The sequence below is a fragment of the Rhinoderma darwinii genome, chromosome 12, assembly GCF_050947455.1.
Source record: "Rhinoderma darwinii isolate aRhiDar2 chromosome 12, aRhiDar2.hap1, whole genome shotgun sequence".
In the NCBI taxonomy this organism is placed as follows: domain Eukaryota; kingdom Metazoa; phylum Chordata; class Amphibia; order Anura; family Rhinodermatidae; genus Rhinoderma; species Rhinoderma darwinii.
The window spans coordinates 69323691-69351108 of record NC_134698.1 but is presented as its reverse complement, the minus strand read 5'-3'; the positions used below and the strand labels follow the sequence as shown (position 1 = coordinate 69351108).

Sequence of the window (27418 nt, the reverse complement as noted above, 5' to 3'; positions counted from 1 at the left end):
TTATTTCAATTGGAATTTATTCATTGGCGGATTGCGTAAGGAAATAGAGCAGTGATGGATATTTTTTGTCATAAAAAAATAAATAACATAAATAAAATCAAAAATCTTGAGCTTCAAAATTTTTTTAAAGTATTCCAACAGTGAACCATTTTTTTAGGTCAATTCCTCTCCTTCAGAATATCTGTTATCCCAAGTCCACTATGTGTTGAATACTCTTTGTCCAAGTGTTGATCTCTAGAATTATGAATGTGGGGATAGGTACTATCACTCCTAGTATTGATGGAGAGTTGTCTTCTCCAGCCCCTCATGGCTCTACAAATATCTTTCCTTACGTTTTCGCTGACCAATACATAGATGAAAGGATCCGCCACACTGTTTACAGTGACCAGGCAAAGAAATATAGAATAAGCCGTGTAAATCTCCTCTTCGAAATCACAGAAGTTTTCCGAATTCTCCTTTAAGTAGTACGCAATACCTCGGGTGAGCAACACGAAGTGATACGGAGCGAAGCAGATCAAGAATATGATTATTATGGCTATGGCTAGATACTTGACTTTGGTCTTCTGCTGACTAGTGAAGCTCCCACTGATCTCAATCCTCTTTTTTATCACAAAATTGGTATAAATCAGAGTCGATAGAGGAATAAAAAATCCAATGACGAACCGAGCAACATAGAAACCAGCTATATGTGACGGTATCGGTAAAGTTTCAAAACAAGTGGTTCGGTTTTCCGTTGGTTCACCATCACTGATGATAAAAACGGTGGAATGAATAAGGGCCACCAAGCTGCAAAGAACGACGGTGACAACTATGGCCATTTTTTGCCTCCGGACCCCCCTGGACTCCAAAGCATATTCCACAGCCAAGTAACGATCCACAGAAATGCAACACAGAAGCAGAATACTAATATATATATTGTTGAAGAAAATATATCCTGTAATTTTGCAAGCCGTTGGTCCCCATTGCCAGTTATGGTCGTTTTTCACGTACAGGATCCAAAGGGGAATTGTCCCGAGGTACATGAGTTCACTTAATGACAAACTGAACAGGTACACTGCCAGCACGTTTTTCCGCCATATTTGCAAAAATGTCAGCCACAAGGTCAAAATGTTAGCCGGAAATCCAATTACAAGGACGATGCTATACAGTATGATGACAAATAGGGCACTCTCATTATAGGGTGGGTGGCACTGTTGTAGGGAGTTGTTCGATGGTACCATTGTAGCATTTTGGTCCCAGGAAACATTGCCTCTTGCAAATTCTTGCTTCATTTTTGGCTACTGGAAATTAATATAAATAAAAAAAAACAAGTTAGATATACAAGGATGAGATATAATAAACCATATCGTTAGTCATGGTGCAAGCAGTATTCATCATTTTTAACACATTAAAGTGAACCTGTCAGCAGTTTTGAGGCCTCAAAACTGCTGACAGAATGATAAAGGGGAGAGAGAGGCCATTGTAAACATACCTTTTGTCTCGGTCGTGCAAGTTGCATAACCGAGAAAATTATGTTTAATTCCCCCGGCACTCCGATCGCGAGTGCCACTGTTGCGGTACTTGAAGTGCAAGCGATCCTGCACTGCACGCTGTAAGCCCCGCCCCTCCTCTCTGAGTGACGGATCTAGCGGTCTCCTGATTAGCCGCTAGAGCCGTCAATCAGAGCAGAGAGTGGCACTTATGACTGCCACATCGGGGGACTCAAGCATCGGTTTGTCGGTCATGCAACTTGAATGACCAAAAAAAAGCCCTCCCACTCCCATATATCACTCTGACACCAGTTTTGAGGCATCAAAACGGCTGACAGGTTTGCGTTAACCGTTGCGCCGCTGCCTCTGTTGGTCCCGGTGATCATGTTACAGGTCACATGATCGCAGGCATGCTGTTAGTGGGAGGCTGCTGCTGGGTCAGCTGGTAACACAGCCCCAATAGTCACTATAAGGGTATGTTCAAACGATTAACTAAATACGTCTGAAAATACAGAGCTGTTTTCAAGGGAAAACAGCTCCTGACTTTCAGACGTTTTTTGAGCAACTCGTGTTTTTCGCAGCATTTTTCGCTGCGTTTTTGCGGCATTTTTTACGGCCGTTTTTGGAGCTGTTTTTACGTCTGAAAAGAGGTCATGTGCACATACCCTTACAGGGCTGATTTTCTCTGATGTGCAGTGCCATTTACAGTAGAAAAACATGGTGTAAAAGAAAAAAATAAATAGTCGCTTAAAGCTTTCTTCTGACCTTCGAGGGGCAAGCCATAATAATAATTTAAAAAAAACAGTAAAATAAAGTAAAAATAAATGAAATAATAAATACACATAAAATACCCACCCAGAACAAAAACGTCCCCATTCCAATTAATGTCGTAACACTATCCCTGACCCAATTACCCAATAATAGACATGTAATGTATAAAAATTTAAGGTAGACAATGACTATCACAAATAAAAGGTCTATTTTAGGGTAAAACTATATTACCAGAAAAATTAGCTGAAATGTAAAAAAGCATTTTTTCTTTTGTTTACTATTATTTTCTAACTATAAGCTTAAAAATGCTAAAAGAGCATAAAGGATGTGTATAAAAATGATGACAAAAGAAAGCTGCATTGTCTACGAAAAAGTCGCAAAAATCACGTCGCTACATAAATACAGAATGAAATACACTTCACTATGGGGGATCCCAGAGATCAGCTTTAAGTTGCTAATTTTGCTATTACTTATTTTTACTAGCCTCAGGTTTGCAGAAAATGTGGGCAGAGGAGACCTAGGAAAGACCAGGCTAAAAATAAGCCTGCAGTATTGGTGGGAGGTCTGCATTCTGTTTGTCTTGCAGTGTGTTTATATTTGTGTTATGTTTAGTTTGCACATGAGATACTCAGATCAAGGTCATGAATCGTCTTTAAAAAAACAAGTAACATGTTTTTGAAATGTTAATATTGGCAAACTTCTCTATTAACATAATGTTGTGCTAAGGAATTCTTAGATAAATGGATAACCATAAACTTATCATGTAATAATCTGTTATAATAAATTGGGGGAAAATACAGAACAGATGAGTGTGCGCAGGAAGTTAGAGAGACCACAGCGCACGCTCATAGGTCTAGCATTGTCTTTCCACCCCAGATAAATGAGACTTGACTGCAGTAACACTTCCTTGAAGTTTAGGTTTATGTTGCTACAAGTTTTCAGTGTCTATCACATAGAATAAGCGGTAAAACCAGGGCGGTCCCACAGATCACATCACCTGTCACTTCAAAGGTGACACCACCGGCCCTGATGCCCTTAGCACTCAGATTTTGCACCTCGATCCCACAATTGGTGCCCAAATCTATGCAAAGGCAGCTGCACCGACTGCAGCTATTGTTACGACCAGCAGGTTGTGGGCCACTGGGCTACTCCACTGGTTTGGCTTAGGGCCACATCTAACATTGGTATCCAAGTAGCCTTCACGGTCTTTAGCCTTTAACCCCTATACAGGTGTCTGGTCTTCGCCGCGGGGAGGCTAACAAGTCGCTACCTCTTGAAGTGGTGCCGGCAAATTAGCTGCTGGCCAAACAGACTACACACAGGCACTGGCAGATGGTACCTTGAAGGATGGAAGCTGATAGCGGATCACTGGTCACAGGTGGATAGCAGGTAGCTGGAAACAGGCAAGTAGTGGGTAGCTAGACCCTGTCAGGTAGTGGGTAGCTGGACACAGGCAGGTAGTGGGTAGCTGAACATAAGCATGTAGTTGGGACACTGGCAGGCCACATATAGCAACAGCGGACGGGATACAGGCTGGTACAAGCTGATCACAGATGGCAACAGCCTACTGGAAAAAGACTGGTACAGGTTGACCACAGATAGCATTAGCGGATTGGATACGGGCTGATAATAGATAACCGGATACAGGCTGTCCACAGATAGCAATAGCAGACTCAATACAGGCTGGCAACGGACAACTGGACACAGGCTGGCAACTGACAACTGGACACAGGCTGGCAACGGACAACTGGACACAGGCTGATAACTGTCAGCAATAGCAGACTGAATACAGGCTGGTAACGTACAACTGGATACAGGTTGATAACTGATAGCAATAGCAGACGGGATGCAGGCTGGTAACTGATTGCAATAGCAGACTGGAATCAGATGCATACAGGAACCTTCGCTTTATAACACTAGGTTGTTCCAATTTTGCTCAGGTACCTGGTAGATCATGAAGGGGCCTTAAATAGTACTGGGGGGAGGCAACAGGGATTGGTGAGTCACTTTTGAATTTCGTGCATGGTGGCCTTTTAAGAGGTGGCCGGGAGCGCACGCGGGCGCACTAACAACCGTGCGGCCACAAGCGGAGGACATAAGCAGACATTGATGACCTGGAGGAGGGATAGGCCGCCGGAGAAGGCACGAGAACCGGCAGCAGGCACCGCCAGCAGGAGTGGGACCCGCCGCCAGCGTTACATCTATATCCCACAGTTTATCATTTGGACAGTGTTATTTAGGCGCTGTATGATTGTTCTTTTTGGGCACTATTTGGTATGCCATAAGGAAGGAGGGGGGTCATACTAGAGTACCAACCAACCAAAGGCCGGCTCTGGGTACAACAACCCCCGATTTTGGCATGACAGTCACATATTTATGCCCAAAAAGGATTAAGGCTGGGTTCTCACCTGAGTTTGGCTTTCCAATGTTCTGCTCCGTCACAGGATCAGAACAACAAAAATACTGGAAGCTCCAGTTCCGTTGTATGACGGACATCATCGGCGCCTGACGGAACCCAATGACTTTAATGAGTTCTGTGCTGTTTTCGTCAGGGTGTCCGTGGTTTTACCGAAAAACAATAGCACTGCATCCTCGTGGATTAGGGTAACGCTGTTTTTTGGAAAAAAGACAGCCATATTTTGCTAATCTCATATAACAGTCACTTAACATTTAAATATTAGTTTACATGACCTACATATAAAATAGGATTTAAGCCCTTCAGGACTGAGCCTGTTTTGGCCTTTAGGACAAAGCTGATTTTTTCAAATCTGACATGTGTCACTTTATGTGGTAATAACTTTGGAATGCTTTTACCTATCCAAGCGATTCTGAGATTCTTTTCTCGTGAAAAATGTTACTTTATGTTAGTGAAAAAATGTGGTAGATAAATTCAATATTTATTTGTGAAAAACACCAAAATTTTGAGAAAATGTGCAAAAATTAGAATATTTCTAAATTTAAATGTATCTACTTGTAAGACAGATAGTAACTATTTTGTGTGGTATTACCATTTCACATATGTCTACTTTATGTTTGCATAATTTTTTGAACATCCTTTTCTTTTGCTAGGATATTACAAGGCTTAGAACTTTAGCAGCAATTTTCAAGAAAATTTCAAAAGGCTATTTTTTCAGGGACCAGTTCAGTTCTGAAGTGGCTTTGAGGGGATTATATATTAGAAAGTCCCCATAAATCACCACATTTTGAAAACTGCATCCCTCAAAGTATTCGAAACAGCATTTAGAAAGTGTTTTAACTGTTTAGGTGTTTCACAGGAATTAAAGCAAAGTAGAGGTGAAATGTACACATTTTTTTTGCCAAAATTCATTTGTAATAAATTTTTTCTGCAACACAGAAGGTTTAACCTGAGAAATGCAACTAAATATTTGTTGTCCAGATTCTGCAGTTTTTAGAAATATCCCACATGTGGTCCCAGTGCGCTACTGGACTGAAAGACCAGCCTCAGAAGCTTTGGAGCACCTAGAGGATTTTGGGGCCTCCTTTTTTTTTTTAGAATATATTTTAGGCACCATGTCAGGTTTGAAGAGGTCTTGTGCTGCCAAAACAGTGGAAACCCCCAAAAATGTACCCCATTTTGGAAACTACAACCCTTTAAGGTATTTATCTAGGGGTATAGTTAGCATTTTGACCCCACAGATTTTTTTTGCTAAATTTATTTGAATTAGTCTGTGAAGATGAAAATCTACTTTTTTTCTGAAAAAAACTTAGAAATGTTTAATTTTTACAAGGAATAGAGGAGAAAAAACACCCCAACATTTCTAAAGGAATTTCTCCCGATTACGGCAATACCCCATATGTGGTAATAAACTGCTGTTTGGACCCACGGCAGGGCTCAGAAAAGAAGGAGCGTCTTTTGGATTTTGGAGCGTTAATTTTTCTGGAATGGCTTTCAGTGCCATGTCGCGTTTGCAATGCACGGGAGGGACCAAAACAGTTAATGCCCACCTTGAAGGGTTAAAGGATTTTGTCCGCTTTGGGTAATCCCATTTTGCTAGAATTGTCCCCTGAAAATAAGATGATCAGAGGGTGTCCCACTGTTGAAATGCTCATTGATTAGCTGTAATCTGCAGAGGGACCTGATAGCAAGTGTTCAATCCCCCTGCAACACCACTATAGGGGAAATTAACCATTACATGGTGCACATTAAAATCAATGGGGACTGTTCATGTAATGCATTAATGTGCTGTGTCCTCCAGAGAGAGAGGCATTTTCTGTTGTTACTCGCTGCTCTGGCTAATTGATGAACATCTTAAATCAGGCAAAAGAGTTTTCCAGGCATTTTATATTGATGGCCTATCCTTAGGTTAGGACATTAATATAAGATCAGTGGAGTTCCGACTCCCGTCACCCTGTCGATCAGCTGACTGAAGGAGCACAGCGCCGTATATTTCCGTAGCGGCTGTGCCGGGGATTGCAGTTCAGTCCCATTCACTTGAATGGGACCAAAATTGCAATCCCCGGCACAGCCGCTATGAAAGTGTACAGTGCTGTTCTTGTAAACTGGCTAAAGGCTGTAGCGACCCCTGCAGCCACCTGATCGGCAGGCATGCCTGGTGTTTGACCCCCACTGATCTTAATTGACGGACCATGCTAAAGATAGGCTATCGATATAAAATGCCTGGAAAACCCCTTTAATTCAGAATATAGAGTATTTGAAATTAGTTTTCTAAACCAGACAACCTTTTTACCCCTACAACACATGTTCGGCGGATGTGCACTCTAACAATATGGCGGAGGCTCAGATGATAAACCCGCACCATATATAACTGAAACCCACCTCCAACTGCTGGGATCAGACATAGCTCCAATCCTGATATCGCGGTCAATCTGATTGGTTAGACAAAGGGAGGGGCTCTGTTTGTCCGCTGATCCGTCTGCTGTGATGAGATTGTGGGGTGGTTGCCGTAACGGTTGGAGGTCTAGTGAAGGCTTCCAAATCTGCCTTTTGTGTATTATTATTATTAAAATCTGCCAGAGGCAGGACTTAAGTGGAAGCTTAGAAAATGGCAATGCAGTACAGCAGAGGGACTATAAAAAAAGTTAATTTTTTTTTAAAGAATATAAAAAAGAAATTAAAAGTAAAGAAAATTGACACTTTTCCTATTTTTTTATTTTTAAATAATAAACATAATTAGTATCACTGCATCCAAGTTTTTTAATCCGCACGATGAACATCGTAGGAAAATAAACTATTCACAAAGCCAGATTTGCTGGTTTTTGGTCCCCTCGCTTTTCCCAAAAAATAGAATAAAAAATTATCAAAAAGTTGTATGTACCCCAAAATGGTACCAGTAAAAACTACAGCTCGCCCTGCAAAAAACAGCCCTCATACCACTCATGGATGAAAAAATAAAAAGTTATGGGTCTTAGTATATGGCGATACAATGTTTTTTTATAACAAATAGTTTTTATTTTGTAAAAGAACTTAAATACAAGGGAACTGTATACATTTAGTATCATCCTAATTGTATTGAGCCGCAGAATAAAGTTATGCCTCTTGGAAGGTGAAGATAAAAAAATAAAAAAAGTAAAAATAAAAATTGTATGTGTCCTTAAGGGGTCACAAAGTTTCCATGTTTTTAAAAAATAGTTTTCATTGCATTGAACTCTAAATGTTGAATAACTTTGCAACTTCGGACTGTTTTAACAAAGTACTATATTCACAGACTGGTCGCTCCTTTCCAAGGGCCATTATAATATATGACCGCTTCAGTTGGAGGGAGGAGAGTTGCATCATTTTACCATCTTTACTCATGTTAGGCGGGTGTTTTATTTACTTTATTCACATAGCAGGCAGGGCAAATCACACATATTATGTTACTGTAGACACTATATGAATACAGCGCACCCCCTATAATGTGGGTGGGGTGAGGACTTGCACATGAGTAATACATTGGTGGAAAAATTGAAGCAATGCCTATGGGAAATGCAAATTAATTGAAAGAAACTCTACAAACTGTCCTAATCCCAGTTATAAATCATCACATCTACACGTAATATACAGTGAACACCAATACATTGTAATTTCTTAATAATAATAATAATAATAATAATAATAATAATAATAATAATACAAAAAAAAACCATAAAACTTATTTTTCTTTATATATGTTGGAAAGTATTCTACATACAGTATACAATCTGTATCTGCCTCAGTTCTCCTGCCATGTGATTAATGTATGCAGCAGAGCTGAATTTGTCTTTTGGCACAACACAACTTATGATTTTATTATTTAACGTAACTTCATTATATTATATTCAGGCTACAGTCTTATTTTCTAATTTTAACTTGAGTGCAAGTCCTCGGAACGGCAGCACTCCCTCGATCGCTAAAATTGCGAAAACTCACCACAAAAAGTCTGTGTGTAGCCCCAAAGAGTATCACAGAGCACTGACTAAGCCTGGGGCAACACACAAAGTTTTTGTAAAAAGATTTTCCATATTTAACTATCAAGTGACAGCTGCAGTCCACATGAATATATACAACTCCGTGCACTCCTTTTGACTGCAGCAGTTACTCGATAGTTAAAATTGGGGGGGGGGGGGGGTGGGACTGTGTTTAGTCCCAGGCTTGCACATGGTATATCTCAGAGCCCAGACTAATACATAGACTTTTTGTAAAGAGATTTTTTTATCATTTTAAATATCGAATGACAACTGCAGTCCACAGGAATACATACAACTCAGTGCACTCCTGGCAGCAGTCACTCAGTAGTTAATATTGGGAAATCTCGCTTCAAAAAGCCTGTGTGTAGTCCAAATCTTTTACAGGGACCATCAGATATCTGCAGTCTAGAGGAATGCAACTCTAATGCAGTCTTTTTTTTATTTATTTTTTAATCATTGAAATTTTTATTGAGCTTTTTCAACACATTACATAGGAAAAATACCTCCAAGCTTCATTACCCAAGGTTCTCAACATGAGAAGTCCTACAAAGGAGTGCACAAAACAACATAACAGAAAATCAACTAAACAGAAAACAAAAGAAATAAAAAAAAGACATTCATATACATACTGTGACATATTCATGACTTATTTATAATATTTTGAGCTTTTCCATAAATCCCACGCCACCACCTTAGTATGAGGTGTGTTAAAGTAATAGAGGAAGGACGTTTCATGTCTACAATCTATCTTAACTCTTCTAATTACCTCTAATATGGATGGAGGGACGGAAGACTTCCACAATTTAGCTATTGACATTCTTGCAGCTATGAGAATATGTTGAGAAATCAGTTGGACTTGGTGAGGTATATCTTCCAACCCCATGTCCAAAACGGCCAATTCTGGGGACCCTGAGATAAGTATACCTGAGATCTCAGAGATCAGTTGAAACACTTCTTTCCATAGAGAGCTAATAGAAGGACAGGTCCACCACATATGTAATGTGGAGCCTTTGTTTCCGCACCCTCTCCAACACATATTAGAGCTGCCCCCTCCAAAGTGGGAGAATCGACAAGTACAGCTCTGCTACATCTGTATATGAATGGCAAGTGCATAGAGAAGTGTTGTAGAGAACATTGACTCTAAATATATTATTAATGCATACCTCATTTGAAGCAAGAAACACATTTCCACTCTTCTTCGGCTGATTATTTTCTCTCCGCACCGTATTACAATATGGTTCCTACACGTCTTAAACCCGTTAACACAACAGGAAGTTTCTCAGCAGAGCAGTCATATTGAATGGCTGCTCGCAGTGGACTATGAATAGGACTTTCCACTTTGTCATTTCGTGAACTGTCAAGCCTCTTCTTTTTTTTCTTTTTTTCTTTTTTTTCTCCCTCCTCCTCCTCCTCCTCCTCGCCCCATTGGGTGTCACCAGTTGGGGGTGTGTCCCTACACGAACTGACAATGTCCAATCACTGCTAACTGTATCAGACTGTAAGGGACACGCCCCTTTGATATGGGGAATGGTAACACCAAGTTGGTAATTTATTCATATATTTCTGGGAGGAATAACAGAGGAACGGCAGAACTCAGAGTTCTAAGAGAATATGTTGCAGATTTGTTATTTCATAGGGAATACAAGTATTTGCTAAAATAGACATGTCAGGAGAGGTGACAGGACCTCTTTAACCCCTTGCCAACCGCTTCACGTAAATATACGGCAGCTAGCTGTGTGCCAAGCTGTAGAGCCGCCGTATATTATCTGTCCCCCTTTTCTCATTGATCACACCCTTTCTGCAGCGTCGAATGTTCATATCTGGTTGTAACTAACAGCCTCCGGTCTAGGTGTTGTCGTCGCGACCTAAATGGTTCAGGTCTCGATAATGGCATCTGGACCAGATGCTGTTGATAACTGTCAGACTTGGACACTCTTATGCAGATTCCAGCAGCACAACAATGTCCAGGTCTGACACAAACTTACATTCTCTGGTCAGGGTGCCACAATCGGGACCGAAACCTGAGTCCTAACTCAGAATATCTAACTTTTGACTGTAGTGGAGGATCCAAAGTCAACTCCATGGGTTCTTATGGGATTTCATGGGTGTCTTTGTGGAAGCAGGACGAGCAGCCCGTCGCAATGCTCAGGGGTGAGGACGGGAACAGGAGGTCTCCTCGAGGGAGCCAAGGACGGGGAGCAGCGTTTAAGGAGGGAGGCATGAAACACGTCGTGTATACGAAAAGACGGGGGTAACTCCAGCCGGAAGGAGACAGGATTGAGGACCTCAATGACCTTATACGGCCCAATAAACCGGGGAGCAAACTTCTTGGATGGAACCTTGAGACGCAAGTTCCTAGACGACAACCACACCAGATCCCCGACCATAAACGGGGTTAGCAGAACGTTTTCTATCAGCCTGAGTTTTTTGTACGCTCTGGGACGCCTCTAGGTTCTTCTAAACCTGGGCCCAGACTGTGCACAGTTCCCGATGAACGACCTCTACCTCGGGATTGTTGGAACTACCAGGTGAAACAGAAAACCCAAAATTACAGAAAAAGGGAGAGACCCCTGACGAGTTACTGACCCGGTTATTAAGGGAAAATTCGGCGAGGGGAATGAATGAGACCCAATCATATTGATAGTCAGAGACAAAACACCTTAAGTATTGTTCTAGAGATTGATTAGTCCTCTCCGTTTGGCCATTGGTTTCAGGATGGAAGGCAGAGGAGAAGGACAGATCAATCCCCAACTTCATACAGAAGGCTCTCCAAAACAATGAAACAAATTGTACCCCTCTGTCTGAAACAATATTGACAGGGACCCCATGGAGACGCAGGATGTGTTTGACAAACAAGGTAGCCAACGTCTTGGCGTTGGGTAGTTTCTTGAGGGGCACAAAGTGGCACATCTTACTGAAGCGGTCTACCACCACCCACACCACCGACTTGCCTTGGCAAATCGGTGATAAAATCCATGGAGATATGTGTCCAAGGTCTCTGGGGAATGGGCAACGAACGCAGTAAGCCCGCTGGTCGGGACCTGGGAGTCTTGGACCTAGCACAAACCTCACAAGCGGCGACGTAGGCCTTAACGTCTTTAGGCAACCCAGGCCACCAATAATTTCTGGTAATGAGGTGTTTGGTACCCAGGATGCCTGGATGACCAGATAGTGCGGAGTCATGATTTTCCCTAAGTACCCTTAGCCGGAATTGCAGGGGAACAAACAGCTTGTTCTCAGGAAGGTTCCCGGGAGCTGAACCTTGATCAGCAGCAATTTCAGAGACTAAATCAGAATCGATCGAGGAAATGATTATACCTGGAGGCAAAATACAAGCAGGATCTTCCTCCGAAGGAGGGCTGGCCATGAAGCTACGCGACAGTGCATCAGCCTTAATATTTTTAGACCCAGCCCTATAGGTAACCAAAAAATTGAATCTGGTAAAAAATAACGCCCATCGAGCTTGTCTCGGGTTTAGCCTCCGGGCAGATTCTAGGAAAACCAGATTCTTGTGGTCGGTAAGGACCATTACCTGGTGTCTAGCCCCCTCCAGGAAGTGGCGCCACTCTTCAAATGCCCATTTAATGGCTAAGAGTTCGCGGTTGCCAATATCATAGTTACTCTCAGTTGGCGAAAACTTCCTGGAGAAGTAGGCACAGGGGCGGAGATGGGTGAGGGACCTGGTACCCTGGGACAAGACAGCCCCCACTCCCACCTCAGATGCGTCAACTTCCACGATAAATGGCTCCATTTGGTTGGGCTGAACCAGCACCGGGGCCGAGATAAAGCACTTCTTAAGGACCTCAAAAGCCTGGACAGCCTCAGGAGGCCAGTGGAGGAGATCAGCACCTTTGCGAGTGAGGTCCGTAAGAGGCTTAGCGATGACCGAGAAGTTAGCAATAAATCTCCTGTAATAATTAGCGAACCCCAAAAAACACTGTAACGCCTTCAGGGAGGCAGGTTGGACCCATTCCGCCACAGCCTGAACCTTGGCGGGGTCCATGCGGAATTCATGAGGAGTGAGGATTTGACCCAAAAATGGTATCTCCTGTACCGCAAACACACATTTTTCGGTTTTGGCAAACAGTTTGTTTTCCCGAAGGACCTGGAGCACCTTCCTGACATGCTCAATGTGGGAGGACCAGTCCTTGGAAAACACCAGTATGTCATCAAGGTACACTACAAGAAATATCCCCAGGTAATTTCTCAAAATCTCATTTATGAAATTCTGGAAGACCGCAGGGGCATTACACAACCCAAAGGGCATGACGAGGTATTCGAAATGGCCTTCGGGCGTGTTAAACGCAGTCTTCCACTCATCCCCCTCTTTGATGCGAATAAGGTTATACGCCCACCGTAGATCCAATTTAGAGAACCATTGGGCCCCCTGAACCTGATTAAAGAGATCAGGAATCAAAGGAAGGGGATACTGGTTCCTTACCGTGACCTTATTCAGGCTACGGTAGTCAATGCATGGCCTAAGACCACCATCCTTCTTCCCCACGAAGAAGAAGCCAGCACCTACCGGAGAAGAAGAGGGACGAATGTAACCCTTGGCCAGGGATTCCTGGATATACTCTCTCATGGCTTCACGTTCAGGACAAGAAAGATTAAATATCCTACCCTTAGGAAGCTTAGCTCCTGGTACCAATTCGATAGCGCAATCGTATTCTCTATGAGGAGGTAACACTTCGGAGGCCTCCCTAGAGAAAACATCAGCGAAGTCCTGAACAAACTCGAGTAGCGTATTCGCCTCCTCAGGGGGAGAAATAGAATTAACAGAAAAACATGACGTACAACATTCATTACCCCATTTGGTTAGCTCCCCAGTATTCCAGTCAAACGTGGGATTATGCAACTGCAACCAGGGAAGGCCTAGAACCAAATCGTACGATAATCCCTGCATCAACAGTACAGAGCATTGCTCCAAATGCATGGAGCCAACAAGGAGTTCAAAAACAGGGGTATGCTGTGTAAAATAACCATTAGCAAGAGGAGTGGAGTCGATACCCACTACTGGGACAGGTTTAGGCAAATCAATCAGAGGCATAGCAAGAGACATAGCAAATTCCACAGACATATTAGTAGAGGACCCTGAATCCACGAAGGCACAGCCGGTAGCAGACCTACCACCAAAAGAGACCTGAAAGGGAAGCAAGATCTTAGTACGTTTCCTATTTACTGGAAATACCTGTGCGCCCAAGTGACCTCCCCGATGATCACTTAGGCGCGGAAGTTCTCTGGCTGCATTGTTACGCTTAGGACAGTTGTTCACTTGATGCTTGTCATCCCCACAGTAGAAGCAGAGACCATTCTTCCTGCGGAATTCTCTACGTTGTTGGGGGGACACGGAGGCCCCGAGTTGCATAGGAACTTCGGGAGGCATCATGGGGGAGTCGGAGGAGAAAACACATAAACGTTCATGTTGTCGTTCCCTGAGACGTCGGTCAAGTCGTACCGCTAAAGCCATAGCCTGGTCTAGGGAGTCAGAAGAGGGATAGCTAACTAGCAGGTCTTTCAGGGCATTCAACAGACCCAACCTAAACTGGCACCTTAAGGCAGGGTCATTCCACCGAGAAGCTACGCACCACTTCCTAAAGTCAGAGCAATACTCCTCAACAGGTCTCTTACCCTGACGTAAGGTCACCAGCTGACTCTCGGCAAAGGCAGTCCTGTCAGTCTCGTCATAAATAAGTCCGAGAGCAGAAAAGAAACAATCAACGGAGGAAAGTTCAGGGGCGTCAGGAGCCAAGGAGAAGGCCCACTCTTGGGGCCCTTCCTGGAGCCGGGACATAATTATACCCACCCGCTGGCTCTCAGAACCTGAGGAATGAGGTTTTAAACGAAAGTAAAGCCTACAACTCTCCCGAAAGGAGAGAAAAGCCCTCCAGTCCCCTGAGAACCGGTCGGGCAACTTGAGGTGGGGTTCAAGAGGTGCGGTGAGGGGAACTACCAAGGTAGCATCAGGCTGGTTGACCCTCTGAGCCAGGGCCTGGACCTGTAGGGAGAGACCCTGCATTTGCTTAGCCAGGGTCTCACGGGGGTCCATAGTGGTGTCAGGGACCAGGGTAGACTAGGTATGGGCTTGTGATTATGTAATGACCGGGGGGTAGGGAAACGGACAAGTGAGCCCTAATCTACCCGCCACTCTGTCCCTGCCTACTTGCAACGACCCACCCTAGGCGACGGGGTACAACTGGGCGGCGGTCCCTGCACTCAGTAAGTGCACGACAAACACGACAAACATACAAGGGAATACAAGCAAGGGAAAGGGGCAGTTGCCCACGGCAACACCGTGAGCAACCAGAGTGGTGAACGAGCCGAGTCAAGCCAGGAGTGTGCGAGGTATCAAACGAAGAGCAGAAGAGTAGTCAGTAAGCCAGGGTCTGTATGGAGCAGGAACAAAATAGAAGGAGCTGTAGCTGGGCCAGGAAACCACACGAAAAAGAATCACAAGCACAGAGGGACAGGAAGGGCAGGCTTAAATAGACCGAGGGCAGGAGCTAGCTGAGTCTGGCCAGGTTGCGATAGGCTCTCCCACTCCTAAGCCTGCCAGCCTGAGTGGTGGAAGCTGGAGTCAGTCTCAGGGATGTAGATTCAGGTGCTGACTGATTAATTAAGGGAGTTAACCCCGAAGCTGTGCCTGGCAGATCCTTTACACAACTATCCTTTATATTAAAAGGGTATACGATTAGAAAAAGCTCAATTCTTGATTCTTCAAGGAACAGCTGAACTGTTGTCCACAGGCTCTTGATATTGCTTTTCAGTCCCATTTACTTGACTGGGGGTGAGCTGCAATACCAGCCATAGCGTATCGTCAAGAGGGGCACTCTTTTCCATAGGCCATTAGTCAACAGTGTTAAATTATTAGAATAACATATAGTCTGGTGCTTGTGTATCAGTTAGGAAAAACATATTAGTCATGAGTGACTTACACCCTTAGGGTACAACATTAGATTTATGTGACCAGACCAATAAAAGGACTTAGTAAAATATAAAACACAAAGCAAATACAATTTAGACATAAGATTTTGTTATTATGGAAATAATTTTAAAATGAAAAGCTTATTGCCTTATTATTGAGGGACATTTACAAAGAAAAAGTTGGTGGAGGAACTTTATTTTTTAACCCACCTGTTTTGTTTTTTGTTTTTTTAACCCAACAACCCCCTTAAACTAAAGAAAGAAAATCCCATAAAAGGAAAAATAAATCATATTTTTCTCACTTCTATGGAATAACTTCTGTCCTTTCCTTTCAAAAACTTTCTCTTATTTTTTGCTTGTGCATTACTACAATGTGCAAGGAGGAACCGAGACACTTGGATTAAAGATAAGCCTCGGCTGCCATTTTTTTTATTTTTATTAAATTGTTAGTATGGTGTATATGAATTATAGCTACATGTTTAGTATTTAGAGCTGTAGTTAGATTTATTGTGAGTGTTCCTGAACATATTTGTGCTAACCTCTTGTTTTATCGTCCACAGAATGTCTCCATTTTTGGATGTGCCCCAAAGTTCTTAGAAAGTCCAAGTGCTTTTTCTTAAGAATAATTTAGAATTGGCTGATGATCAAACTTAAATACATTTCCCTTATATTGAAGTGGGGAATTTTATGTGTCAGGGCAGATGACAGTCTATTTGGGAAGTACATTCTGAGCTGAGAAGGTTTTTAGATTGTAAATTAACATCATCATTTCACTGTCAGCCTTTCAGAGTTCACTTTTTCCTAACAAAAGGAATGGTGTTTTTTTCCATGCTATTCTTCTTCTCACCTGTTTCATTTAAAAAGGAGCCGTCACCTCTCCTGACATGTCGGTTTTAGTAAATAATTGTATTCCCCATGAAATAACTATTTTGAAGCATCTTTCCTTAGTACTCTATGTTGTGCCGTTCCTCTGTTATTCCTCTTAGAAATGTATAAATAAATTGATAACTGTGTGTAACCAGTTGGGGGTGTGTCCCTACACAGACTGACATTGTCCAATCAGAACTGATAGAGTGAGACTATGTAGGGACACGCCTTTTTGACAAAGGGAATGGTAACACTCAGTTGTCAATTTGTTCAGAAGTTTCTAGGTGGAATAATAGAGGAATGGCACAGCACAAAGTACTAAGAAAATATATTCCAGTATTTACTATGTATTTAATATTTTAAGTATTTACTAAAACAGACATGTCAGGAGAGGAGACAGGTCCTCTTTAAGTCATTGCTGTTGTGTTATAAACTTATTCATATTAGAGGGAAGTAAAATACAAAGATCTGTGGTGTTGAGAAAAAGATTCACCCACACTACACTATATTTAAAGATTATCCGCCCTAAAGCAACCTTCTACTCTTGAGCCTGGACTTCCCCTTTCACGTTGAGCTTTCTAACTTATTTAGGGTTTGTTCACACAGGGCAGATTAGCTGTGGTTTTCCTGAGCATTCAGGCCTCAAGCACACGGCCCGTGATTACTGCACGGATGGCCGCAGAGTATTATCCTCGTGTACACATTGATTTCAATGAGCCTGGACCGCAAATCCGGACCATATAATGACTTGTCCTATCTTTTTGCGGTCCGGGTTTCCGTCCATTGCACGGATCGGGGAAACCACGGTCGTGTGCATGAGCCCATAGAAATGAATGGGTCCGCAATTCATCCGCAGATTTGCGGGTGATTTGCGGCGACAAAAACACGTTCATGTGCAAGAGGCCTTACAGTAGCAGCAAAGTAAATGAGATTTTAAGATATCACATCCACACGTTGTAATTGACCTGCAGTGCAGATTTTTAATCCGCAGCATGTCAATTCATGCTACAAAATCTTTGCATTTTTCTTGCAGATTTTCAACATTAAGTTTAAAATCTGCAACAAATTGGTTCTTTTGTTGCCTTTTCGGGGTTGCTGGTCCAAATCCGTCGTGTTCCTCCCCTCCTCTCGGTACTGTACACGGCAGACTCTTCCTGTCCCCTGCAGATAGTCACACAATTTAAATATTTTACTAACAAGGTGGTACCTCTACATTTGGCCTTAACCTTTTATGGGCTCCTAAGTCTTTGAGTAGAATGGCAGCGCCTAATATATATTTTTATTACCCAGCCTCACAATTAGTATATGCTCGTTGATGGATTGATATTGACATTAGCAATGCCGCCTTTGCTCCGTCTGGAGCCATTATGAGCTCCTACGAGAGTCTTACCAATTTATTGTTTAGAATGTAAGTCACCCTGTACAGCGATTCTCCCGCTTCAAACTGTTGCTCGGGTCTGGAAACGTGCCCATCTCACAATATCGGGTTGTGTCGCTTCCCTATGCTCACCTAGAACCCCATTGTGATTTAACCCACTTAGAGTCTCTGCCAGGGGCATTGATATGGGCCGGGACTGGGATTAAGTTTGTAGGTCAACTTTACTCTGCTGACACTGGGTTTTTGTCCTTCTCCGACCTTGAAGATCGCTTTGGGCTCCCGAGGGCTGCCTTCTTTCATTATCTTCAGTTACGTCATGCATGTGTAGCACAGTTTTGTCCTCATCCCCCTGAGATTAGTTTCTCTAAGTGAAAGGGCCTCCTTGGCACCACAGACCTTCCTAAACCCCTTACACAAATGTATACTCTATTACAATCTAGAGGGTCTAGACCCTGATAGAGCTTTCTCTGGGTGGAATGGGGATATTCCTGAGCTGACGGTGGCTGAAAGTGGAGCTTTTCTTTTTTTGATTCTATAGTGAGTTCTAGAGATTTTTCAATCCAATCCAGGTTTCTACATAGTTTATTATACACCAGTGAGGCTTCAAAGGATTGGCGCCTCTAATTCTGATTCTTTTAGATGCCAATCTGCTATGGGCACATATATTTTCACTGTATATGGCTATGTCCTAAGGTTTCCCCCTTTTAGTCGGAGGTTGTTGGATTCCCTCATGACAATTTTCGGTTTCCGCGGCTCCTCACCACTTAGATTTGTCTTTTGGGGGTCATGAATGGATTAGTGCAGGGATACTGTGATAAGATCTCCTTCCGATTAGTATTATTTTGTTCTAGGTAAATCCTTATCATGGCCTGGAAAGCAACAGAAACTTCAAGTATAGTGCACTGGTTAAAGCTTGTTAACAAATATGTGCCCTTAAATCAAAAGTTGTATATTCATAGAAAATTTGGTCAAGATGGTTAGAGCGTCTGAGACTGCAGTATAATTCCCTCATTGGCCATTGATGGGGTTGGGTTGAGTCAAGCAGCGCATATTGGATGAATGGTGTGTGACTGTGATGTTTTACTACTTGTATGGTGTTTGGATATGGTAATTACCCTGCCTACTCATTGTATGTATCTGATATGGTAAAATGTTCTGATGAATAAGGAAGACACCTTCTCTAATTTCCCTCCTTTGTAATGGTGAACGGCCTCCTGCCATGCTGTACAAGTGATTTTTACATGTTGGTTATAAAAAGCATAAATAAAAACGTTTAAAAAATAAAAGATGGAGTAAAGTGAGTGCGAAGGAAAGCTAAATCTATACTACATCTAAAGCTGCAATGTGAGCTTCTACTTATAACTACGTGGGACAAAATTCTGTGGCAAACCTTATGGGAAGACCCTAGAAAGCTTCTACTTCTTTTATAAACTCAAGTTGAACACGGTTATTTTCCTAATTATATATATATTTAAGAGAGGTTTTACATTGTGGTCTTCTATTGCTTCAGGAGGTTTCCCAAAAAGGGACATGTCCTCTTAAGGCCAGGATCGCACACTCAATTTTAATGCAACTTTTGATGCCGTTTTTGGCTCCATTTTTTGAGCCAAAACCAGAAGTGGATCCAAAAGGAAGGAAAGTTATAAAGAAAAAAACTGATGCATCTCCTTTCTTTCATGTCTACTCTTGTGTTTTGCTCAAAAAATTGAGCCAAGAGCTGCACTAAAAACTGCATCAACACTGCAGGTTTGATCCTGGCTTAAAGAGGCTCTGTCACCACATTATAAGTGTCCTATCTCCTACATAATGAGATGAGCGCTATAATGTAGGTGACAGTAGTGCTTTTTATTAAAAAAAACGATCTATTTTCACCACTTTATTAGTGATTTTAGATTTATGCTAATGAGTTTCTCAATGGACAACTGGGCGTGTTTTTACTATTGACCAAGTGGGCGTTGTACAGAGGAGTGTTTTTTACCATTATTGGGGGCTGCATTATTTAGAGGTATGGGGGGGGGTATAAAACATATGTCTTGGGGTTTGGGCCCATGAGCTTTTTAGACCCCAGCAACGCCCATGGCTACTGTGTCACTTAAGAGACCCAGCAATGCCGCTGAAAATTACGGGTGGACGGGGGGCACAAGCTGAACTTTTGCACCAGGGCCCAAGAGCCTTTAGCTACGCCCCTGTACCCTCTTATTATGCCATGATGTACTTTCCCCAGCCTACATATACCCTGATGTACTCTGCACAGCTTACATATGCCCCCACATTCTAAACTGAAATACCAGTAAATCCCCAAACAAAACTACTACCAAGCAAAATCTACGTACCAAATGCTGCTCCCTCCCTTCTGAACCATACAGTGTGCCCAAACAGCAGTTTACAGCCACATATATAGCATCGCCATACCCGAGGAACCCGCTTAACACTTTGAGATATGTGTCTTCGGTGGCACAAACTGAGCACAACATGTAGTGCACTAAAATGGCATAGCAGCAGAAAATTTAAATTTTTACTTTGCACCATTCGCTGCGCACTTATATCTAATGAAAAAACACCTGTTAGGGGGAAAAATGCTCACTACACCCCTTAAAATGCCTTAAGGGGTGTAGTTTCCAAAATAAGGGTCACGTCTAAGCGATTTGTTTTACTATTTGACCTCAGAACCCTGCAATGGTGGGTCAATTCTCTGGAAATCACCAAAATAGACCTCAAATGCTCATGGCGCTCTTCACTTCTGACCCCTGTCATATGTCCAGGCAAATGATAAATGCCTTGAGGGGTGTAGTTTCCACAATAGGATCACTTCTTGAGGGCTTCTACTGTACTCTGGTACTTAGGGTTTTGCAAATGCGACATGGCGCCCAAAACACAATCCTGCAAAATCTGCATGCCAAATAGCGCTCCTGCCTTCCTCAGCCCTGCCGTGTGTCCAAACAGCAGTTTATGAACACTTATGGGATATTGCCGTAATCGGGAGAAATAGCTTTTCAAATTTTGGGGTGCTTTCTCTCCTTTATTTCTTGTAAAAATGTAAAATGTCCAAGTTTTATTGAAAAAAATTTAGCTTTTCAATTTCATGGCCTATTCCCACTAAATTCAGCAAAAAACCTGTGGGTTCAAAATGCTCACTATACCCATCGATAAATTCATTCAGGGGTGTAGTTTCCCAAATGGGGTAATTATTTAGGGGGTTTTCACTAATTTGGTCACGCAGGGGCTTTGCAAATGTGACATGGCGCCACAAACCATTCCAGCTAAATTTAAGCTCCAAATGGCGCTCCTTCACTTCTAAGCCCTGTCATGTGTCCAAACAGCAGTTTATTACCACATATGGGGTATTGCCATGCTCATAACAGGTTGCTTTACAAATGTTGGGGTGCTTTTCTCCTTTATTTATTGTGAAAATGGAAACATCTGAGCTAGAACTAAATTTTATTAGAAAAAAACGTAGATTTTGATTTTCACAGCCGAATTCCACTAAAGTCAGCAAAAAAACAGTGGGGTCAAAATGCTCATTATACCCCTTAATAAATTCCTTGATGGGTGTATTTTTCTAAATGTTGTCTTTTTGGGGGTGTTTCCACTGTTTTGGCCCCACAAGACCACTTCAAACCTGACATGGTGCCTAAAATATATTCTAATAAAAAGGAGGCCCCAAAGTCCACTAGGTGCTCCTTTGCTTCTGAGGCATGTGTTTCTGTAAATTAGCACACTAGGGCCACATGTTGGATATTTCTAAAAACTGCAGAATCTGGGCAATAAATATTGAGTTGCGTTTCTCTGGTAAAACCTTCTGTGTTACAGAAAAAAAATGGATCAAAACATATTTTCTGCAAAAAAAATGTGTACATTTCTCCTCCCCTTTGCTTTAAATCCTGTGAAACGTGTACAGGGTTAAGAAACGTTCCAAATGCTGTTTGGAATACTTTGAGGGTGCAGCTTTTAAAATGGGGTAATTCATACGGGGTTTCTAATATATAGGGCCCTCAAAGGCTTTTGAAATTTTCTTGAAAATGTGAGAAATTGCTGCTAAAGTTATGTCTTGGAACGTCCTAGAAAAATAAAAGGATGTTCAAAAAATGATGCAAATATAAAGTAGACATTTGGGATATGTATACTAGTAACTATTTTGTGTGGTATTACTATCTGTCTTACAAGCAGTTACATTTAAATTTAGAAAAATGCAAATTTTTGCAAATTTTCTCGAAATTGTTGTTTTTCACAAATAAACACTGAATGTATCGACCAAATTTTACCACTAACTTAAAGTACAATGTGTCACAAGAAAACAATCGCCGGATCGCTTGGATAGGTGAAAGCATTATTGTGACGCCGGTGAGGTATGTGGACCCACTATGCCGCTCCGCCGTAGCAGAGTAGCAGCTGACCAAACGACAGTCAATAACAGTCTCTAGGGTAAGAGTACTGTCACGGCCGCAGTCGCGGACCGCCGCTGTTCCACACCTCGCGACGGCCATGACCACAGACCTCTGATATCCTGCCAGCGTCTTCCTCCTAGGAGACACCAGCCACTCGCGGCAGTCCTGTTCTGCTCTGCTCTGAACTCTAAGTTGTGCGTGCGTGCTCGGTCCCGGCCTTAAAGGGCCAGCGTGCGCACATGTTAATTTTCCCTGACCAATTTCCAGATCACCCTGGACTATAAAAAGGGCTCTGCCCTTCTACTCCTAGCCTGAGCGTTGTTGTTGTCTACCCATGTTCATATTTCAAACGGTCGCTTAGTTGTATCCTTCTCCCAGTGTTCCTGTTCCCTGCTGCCTGTATATGTATCCTGCATCCTGTTGCTGTCTCTTGTACCTAAGCCTAGTTGGAGTCATGTGTATGATCTACCACGTCCGCTGTTATCTGCCACGCCTGGCGTCACCGGCCATGTCTGCTGTCATCGGCCATGTCTGCTGTCACCGGCCACGTCTGCTGTCACCAGCCACGTCTGCTGTCATCTGCCACATCTGCTGTTATCTGCCACGCCTCCTGTCATATACCACTTCTGGTATCATCCGCCAAGTCTGGCGTCATCTGCCACATCAAGTACCATCCGTGCCAAAGCCTCTGCTACTGTCTGGACTCTTACAGGTACTCTTGTTCTACGACTTTGCATAGACTTTGATATAGACAGTTGTTTGGCCACGGCGGAGCTGCCTAGTGGTTTCACATACCCATAGATCATTACTAGTACCTGGGAAGATGATCTGGCAGATACTCGGTGTAGCAGACGTGGTATAGCAGAGACTTGGCACAGATGATGGTTGGCGGGGCAGATGACACTGGACGTGGCAGATGACACTAGACGTGGCAGATGGGACACACACGACTCCAACAATAGACTTCGACTCAGGAACAAACAGCAACATGATAAAGGAACACTGGGAGCAGGATACAACTAAGGGGCCATTTGCTTAGACTAACATGGGAATACAACAACAACAACAACAACAACTCTTAGGCAAGGGGTGGAAGGGCAGAGCCTTTTTTTTATAGTCTAGAGTGATCTGGGGATTGGTTAGGGGACTTTTTACTGGTGCACCCTAGGAGATGCAGCAGAGCAGTACAGCCATGTGGGAGATGAGGGAGACTCTGGGAGAGAGACGCCGGCATGAGGTCAGCGGTCGCGCCCACCACGAGGTGAAAGTAGGCGTTACAGTTATTACCCCATGTCAGATTTGAAACGGGGCTGCGTCCTTAACATGCCAACTAGTCCACGTCCATAAAGGGGTTTTCCGAGTTATCATCATATTTAAAAGAAATCTTTCATGCATTTCCCCTTATACACACAACATCAATAAACAATTATAATCTAAAAATATTCCACTTATCCCACTTTTTCTTTGAATTTCGCGCCATTTGTTTGCATACATTCCAGGTCTAGTTTGTTGATGCTTCTTGCTGCTAATCCTTTCTTTCCCTGCATGCATTGCAGGCTGTAATGAGTGAATAACTAGATTGGATGCACAGGCACAAAACACAAAGCCGCCCCAGAAACGAGACGTCATCACTGACTTGTTGTATACCCTCCGAGGTCTCTCTAGTTCCAGACCATGTGATGGGTATACGACATGTCAGTGGAGGAGGCTCAAAACGTGACGTCGGAGGCCATGTGATGAGCAGGCAGCGTGGAGAACAAAAGCAATATTTCAGTGGTAAGTATATTAACATATTATAAACGTGCAATCTAGTAATAAAAGTTTCAAAAAAATACATCTCGGAGAACCCCTTTAAGGGTTTAACCAGTTTACTTGGATGTATATTGCAGAAGATACATGCATTTTTCATATATCAATGTATTTGCATTAATTGTTTATTTTCCATGTAGGGGAAAACGACTAATACTTTGGATCGTGGGAATACCCCTTTAAGCGTTCACAATAGGCTGACACTTCCCGTTTTGTAGAGATCACTTTTCATCTTGTGCTGTGTACAGTGGAGGCAGAGTCAGCAGTCAACTCATTATCATCAGGTAGCAGGATCACAATGCAATTCAAGGTTACACTTTTATGATAACGATGGAGGAAAAAACACAGGATCATACAATTCATAATTGAAGATGTACATAACACGGCTTCTCCGCCCTCCTCCCTCTCCCTGCACAGTAAATACTGCACATGACACATAGCATGCTCACAATACTATTCCCTCCTTTAAGAATAAAGACTTTATAAATTTCTGTTGACTGTAAAGTGTGACCAGTCACCGGGAATTTGAGTTCCCCAAATTAAAAATAACCCAAGTAGAAATCTTCCAATTGTTAACAAGTTATCACCCGAAGGTTTCTCTAACCGTAAACGGTCAGAAGGAAAGAAGTACAAAAATACCATGTTAATATTCCCTTTTTTTAAGAAACAGCACAACTCATCTAATTTCCTCAGTATTTTTTACTTCTTTTCCTCTGGCAATCGGTCGTGAGTTTGGGGGGAAAACTCTAGTTGGAAGATTTGGCTTATTTTGACATTGAGGATTTTTGGCCAATATTCTCTAATCTTCCATTCTGGGGACATAATACTATAAGGGCTGATTAGAATGTATTTCTATGTATTTAGAATTTGGTTTTGCCATTGATGCTTTCATCTATTACTAGGGCTAGTTAGTAGAGTATTAGATGTATTGTAATGATGGGGGTAGGGAAACAGACAAGTGAGCCCTAATCTACCCGCCACTCAGTCCCTGCCTACTTGCAACGACCCGCCCTAGGCGACGGGGTACAACAGGGCGACGGTCCCTACGCTCAGTAAGTGCACGACAGACAAACAGACAAGGGTACACAGAAGCTAAGGGAAGGGGGCAGTTGCCCACGGCAACACCGTGAGCAACAAGGGTGGTGAACGAGCAGAGTCAAACCAGGAGTGTACGAGGTACCAAACGCAGAGCAGGAGAGTAGTGAACAAGCCGAGTCAAACCAGGAGTGTACGAGGTACCAAACGCAGAGCAGGAGAGTAGTCAGTAAGCCAGGGTCAATATGAAGCAGGGTCAAATAGTTCAGAAGCTGCAGCAGGGCCAGGAAACCAAACGAGAAGAATCACAAGCAAGGAGGAACAGGAAAGGCAGGTATAAATAGACAGAGGGCGGGAGCTAGCTCCGTCTGGCCAGACTGTGATAGGCTCTCCCACTCCTAAGCCTGCCATCCTGAGTGGTGGAAGATGGAGTCAGTCTCACAGACATAGAAGCAGGTGCAGACTGATTACCTATGGGCGTTGACACAGAAGCTGTGCCTGGCAGATCCTTTACATGTATATTATGGAATTGTTGATGGTATTTTTGCTTTGCTTTGTTTTTTAAAGGGAAGGTCTGTTTGGTAACAGGTGCTCTAAAAGTTGGCAACTTTCTTCAGTCCCGGGGGAGCAATTCGAAATCCGGCACTGTTTAGGTGTAGCTACTGAGCACCTATTAAAGCGGTGTCCTGTGTGAAAGCTATTTTCGGACCTGCAAACCATTTTTTACTAGGATGGAAAGGTTAGTTGATACCGCGATCCTAGTGGTAGTCGCCAAGGTGACATATGTTTCCATGGTTTCGGTCTACCAATTCCCTCCATTGGCAAAATGCGTAAAGTGGTAGTCTAGGAACGTGCTGACGCCTTACATCAGTGCAGTCTATGGGAATGGAAGGGGCAGACACAGCTGATGATGTCACTCACCAGTGTCTGACTGCCCACTCCATTCAAAAGCTGGGAACTGGAAGGGAAGCTGCAGGGGGAACGGAGGAAGGGGGAGTACAAATTTGTTTACTTTTTGTGCCACCAGCGGGGCCTGTTCTAGATTTTGAATTGGGGCACTGGAGCTTCAAATGATGTCTCTGCCCATCACTTATCATTGATCATTAATTTTGTATATAAATTAACTGGTTGCCGACACAGGACGAGAATACTCCGCCGTTAACCCCTTGAATGCCGCAATCAGTTTTGAAAGCAATAGTGAGAAGGGGGGACTCTCCTTTGATCGCATCACAGGAAATCCCTGTGATGCGATTGATGGCCATACCTAGTATGGGCAGACAGCCCAGAGTCCATTGAAGGACCCCAGGGCTATCTGAGCATATTCCCTATTGTTAGCGCATACTTAGGTATGCCCTAGCAACTGCCTGTTTACAATCAGTACACAGGCTAATCTACTGGCATATGGATATATGCCAGTACATTAAAGTTAAAAAATAAGAATCAAAATGAAAAATCCCTCTATGGGATTACAAATAATAGTAATGTTAAATAAAAAAAAAATAGTAACAAAACCCACAGAAATATATATTTTTTTACAATAAATAAACTTTTCAAAATATAAGTCCCACAACATGAAATAATATAGGCATATTTAGTATTGCCACGTCCGTAACAACCTGTACAATAAATTTATAACATTATTTATGATGATCGGTGTATGGTGTAAAAAAAAATAAAAAATGCAAAAATAAAAATTTATATAAATTAAACGCTAATGTAAATGTACAAAAAATGGTACCTACAAAAAGTACAACTCGTCCCGCAAAAAACAAAGTGTCATACAGCTATGTCGGACAAAACATGAAAAAGTTATGGAGCGCTGGGATGTAAAGAGGGAAATATAAAAAAATAGTTCTGTCCTCAAGGCCACAAGTCCAAAATTGGCCTGGTCCTCAGGGGCTTAAAGTAAGTAACCATGTTAAAAATCTCACCTTATTTCATCATGATGGGCACAGTGATGTCACTAGTCTCAGCCCAGCCACAGTCCTTCCATGTTAGAAGCACTACAATAATGAGATATTTCTCATCAGCTTTCCTTCGGACAGGAAAAATGCAATATATATTCTATATGTATTAAAGTAGAACTGTCAAGTTCACGAGCGCTAGATGAGAGTCACAAAGGAATACTAAGTGACCTTTCTGACGGCACATTACTTCTGTGACACTATATTGCCTCTACCAGAAAGTGATTTTGGCAGAACTGCAATCGGGAAAACAGGAAACCAGGAAACAACTTGAGAAATAGTGATAAATGTGAAATAATAGCTTGCAAGGTACTTGATCCGCCAATGATATAGACTCTTGGGCTGCAGGAAAAGGAAGCAGGATGTAAGAAAAAGGCAAGGAAATGGGGGTGGGGAGGCGGGCGTACT

The 27418-nt window shown here is 42.7% G+C and overlaps 1 protein-coding gene across 3 annotated transcripts; it reads right to left on the bottom strand.

Annotated features, from left to right (window-relative positions):
- Positions 1 to 27060, bottom strand: GPR132 (G protein-coupled receptor 132). 3 transcript variants are annotated; one of them, XM_075843363.1, is made up of 2 exons: positions 26978 to 27060; positions 1 to 1280 (listed from the first exon to the last, which is right to left on the bottom strand). In XM_075843363.1, exon 2 carries the CDS (start codon positions 1269 to 1271, stop codon positions 159 to 161), a length of 1113 nt encoding a protein of 370 aa, XP_075699478.1. In that variant the 5' UTR covers positions 1272 to 1280; positions 26978 to 27060; the 3' UTR covers positions 1 to 158. The 3 variants fall into 3 exon arrangements, with proteins under 3 accessions (XP_075699478.1, XP_075699476.1, XP_075699477.1); XM_075843361.1 differs by lacking the exon at positions 26978 to 27060 and adding an exon at positions 9812 to 9987; XM_075843362.1 differs by lacking the exon at positions 26978 to 27060 and adding an exon at positions 4649 to 4819.
- Positions 27061 to 27418: the final 358 nt, after the last annotated feature.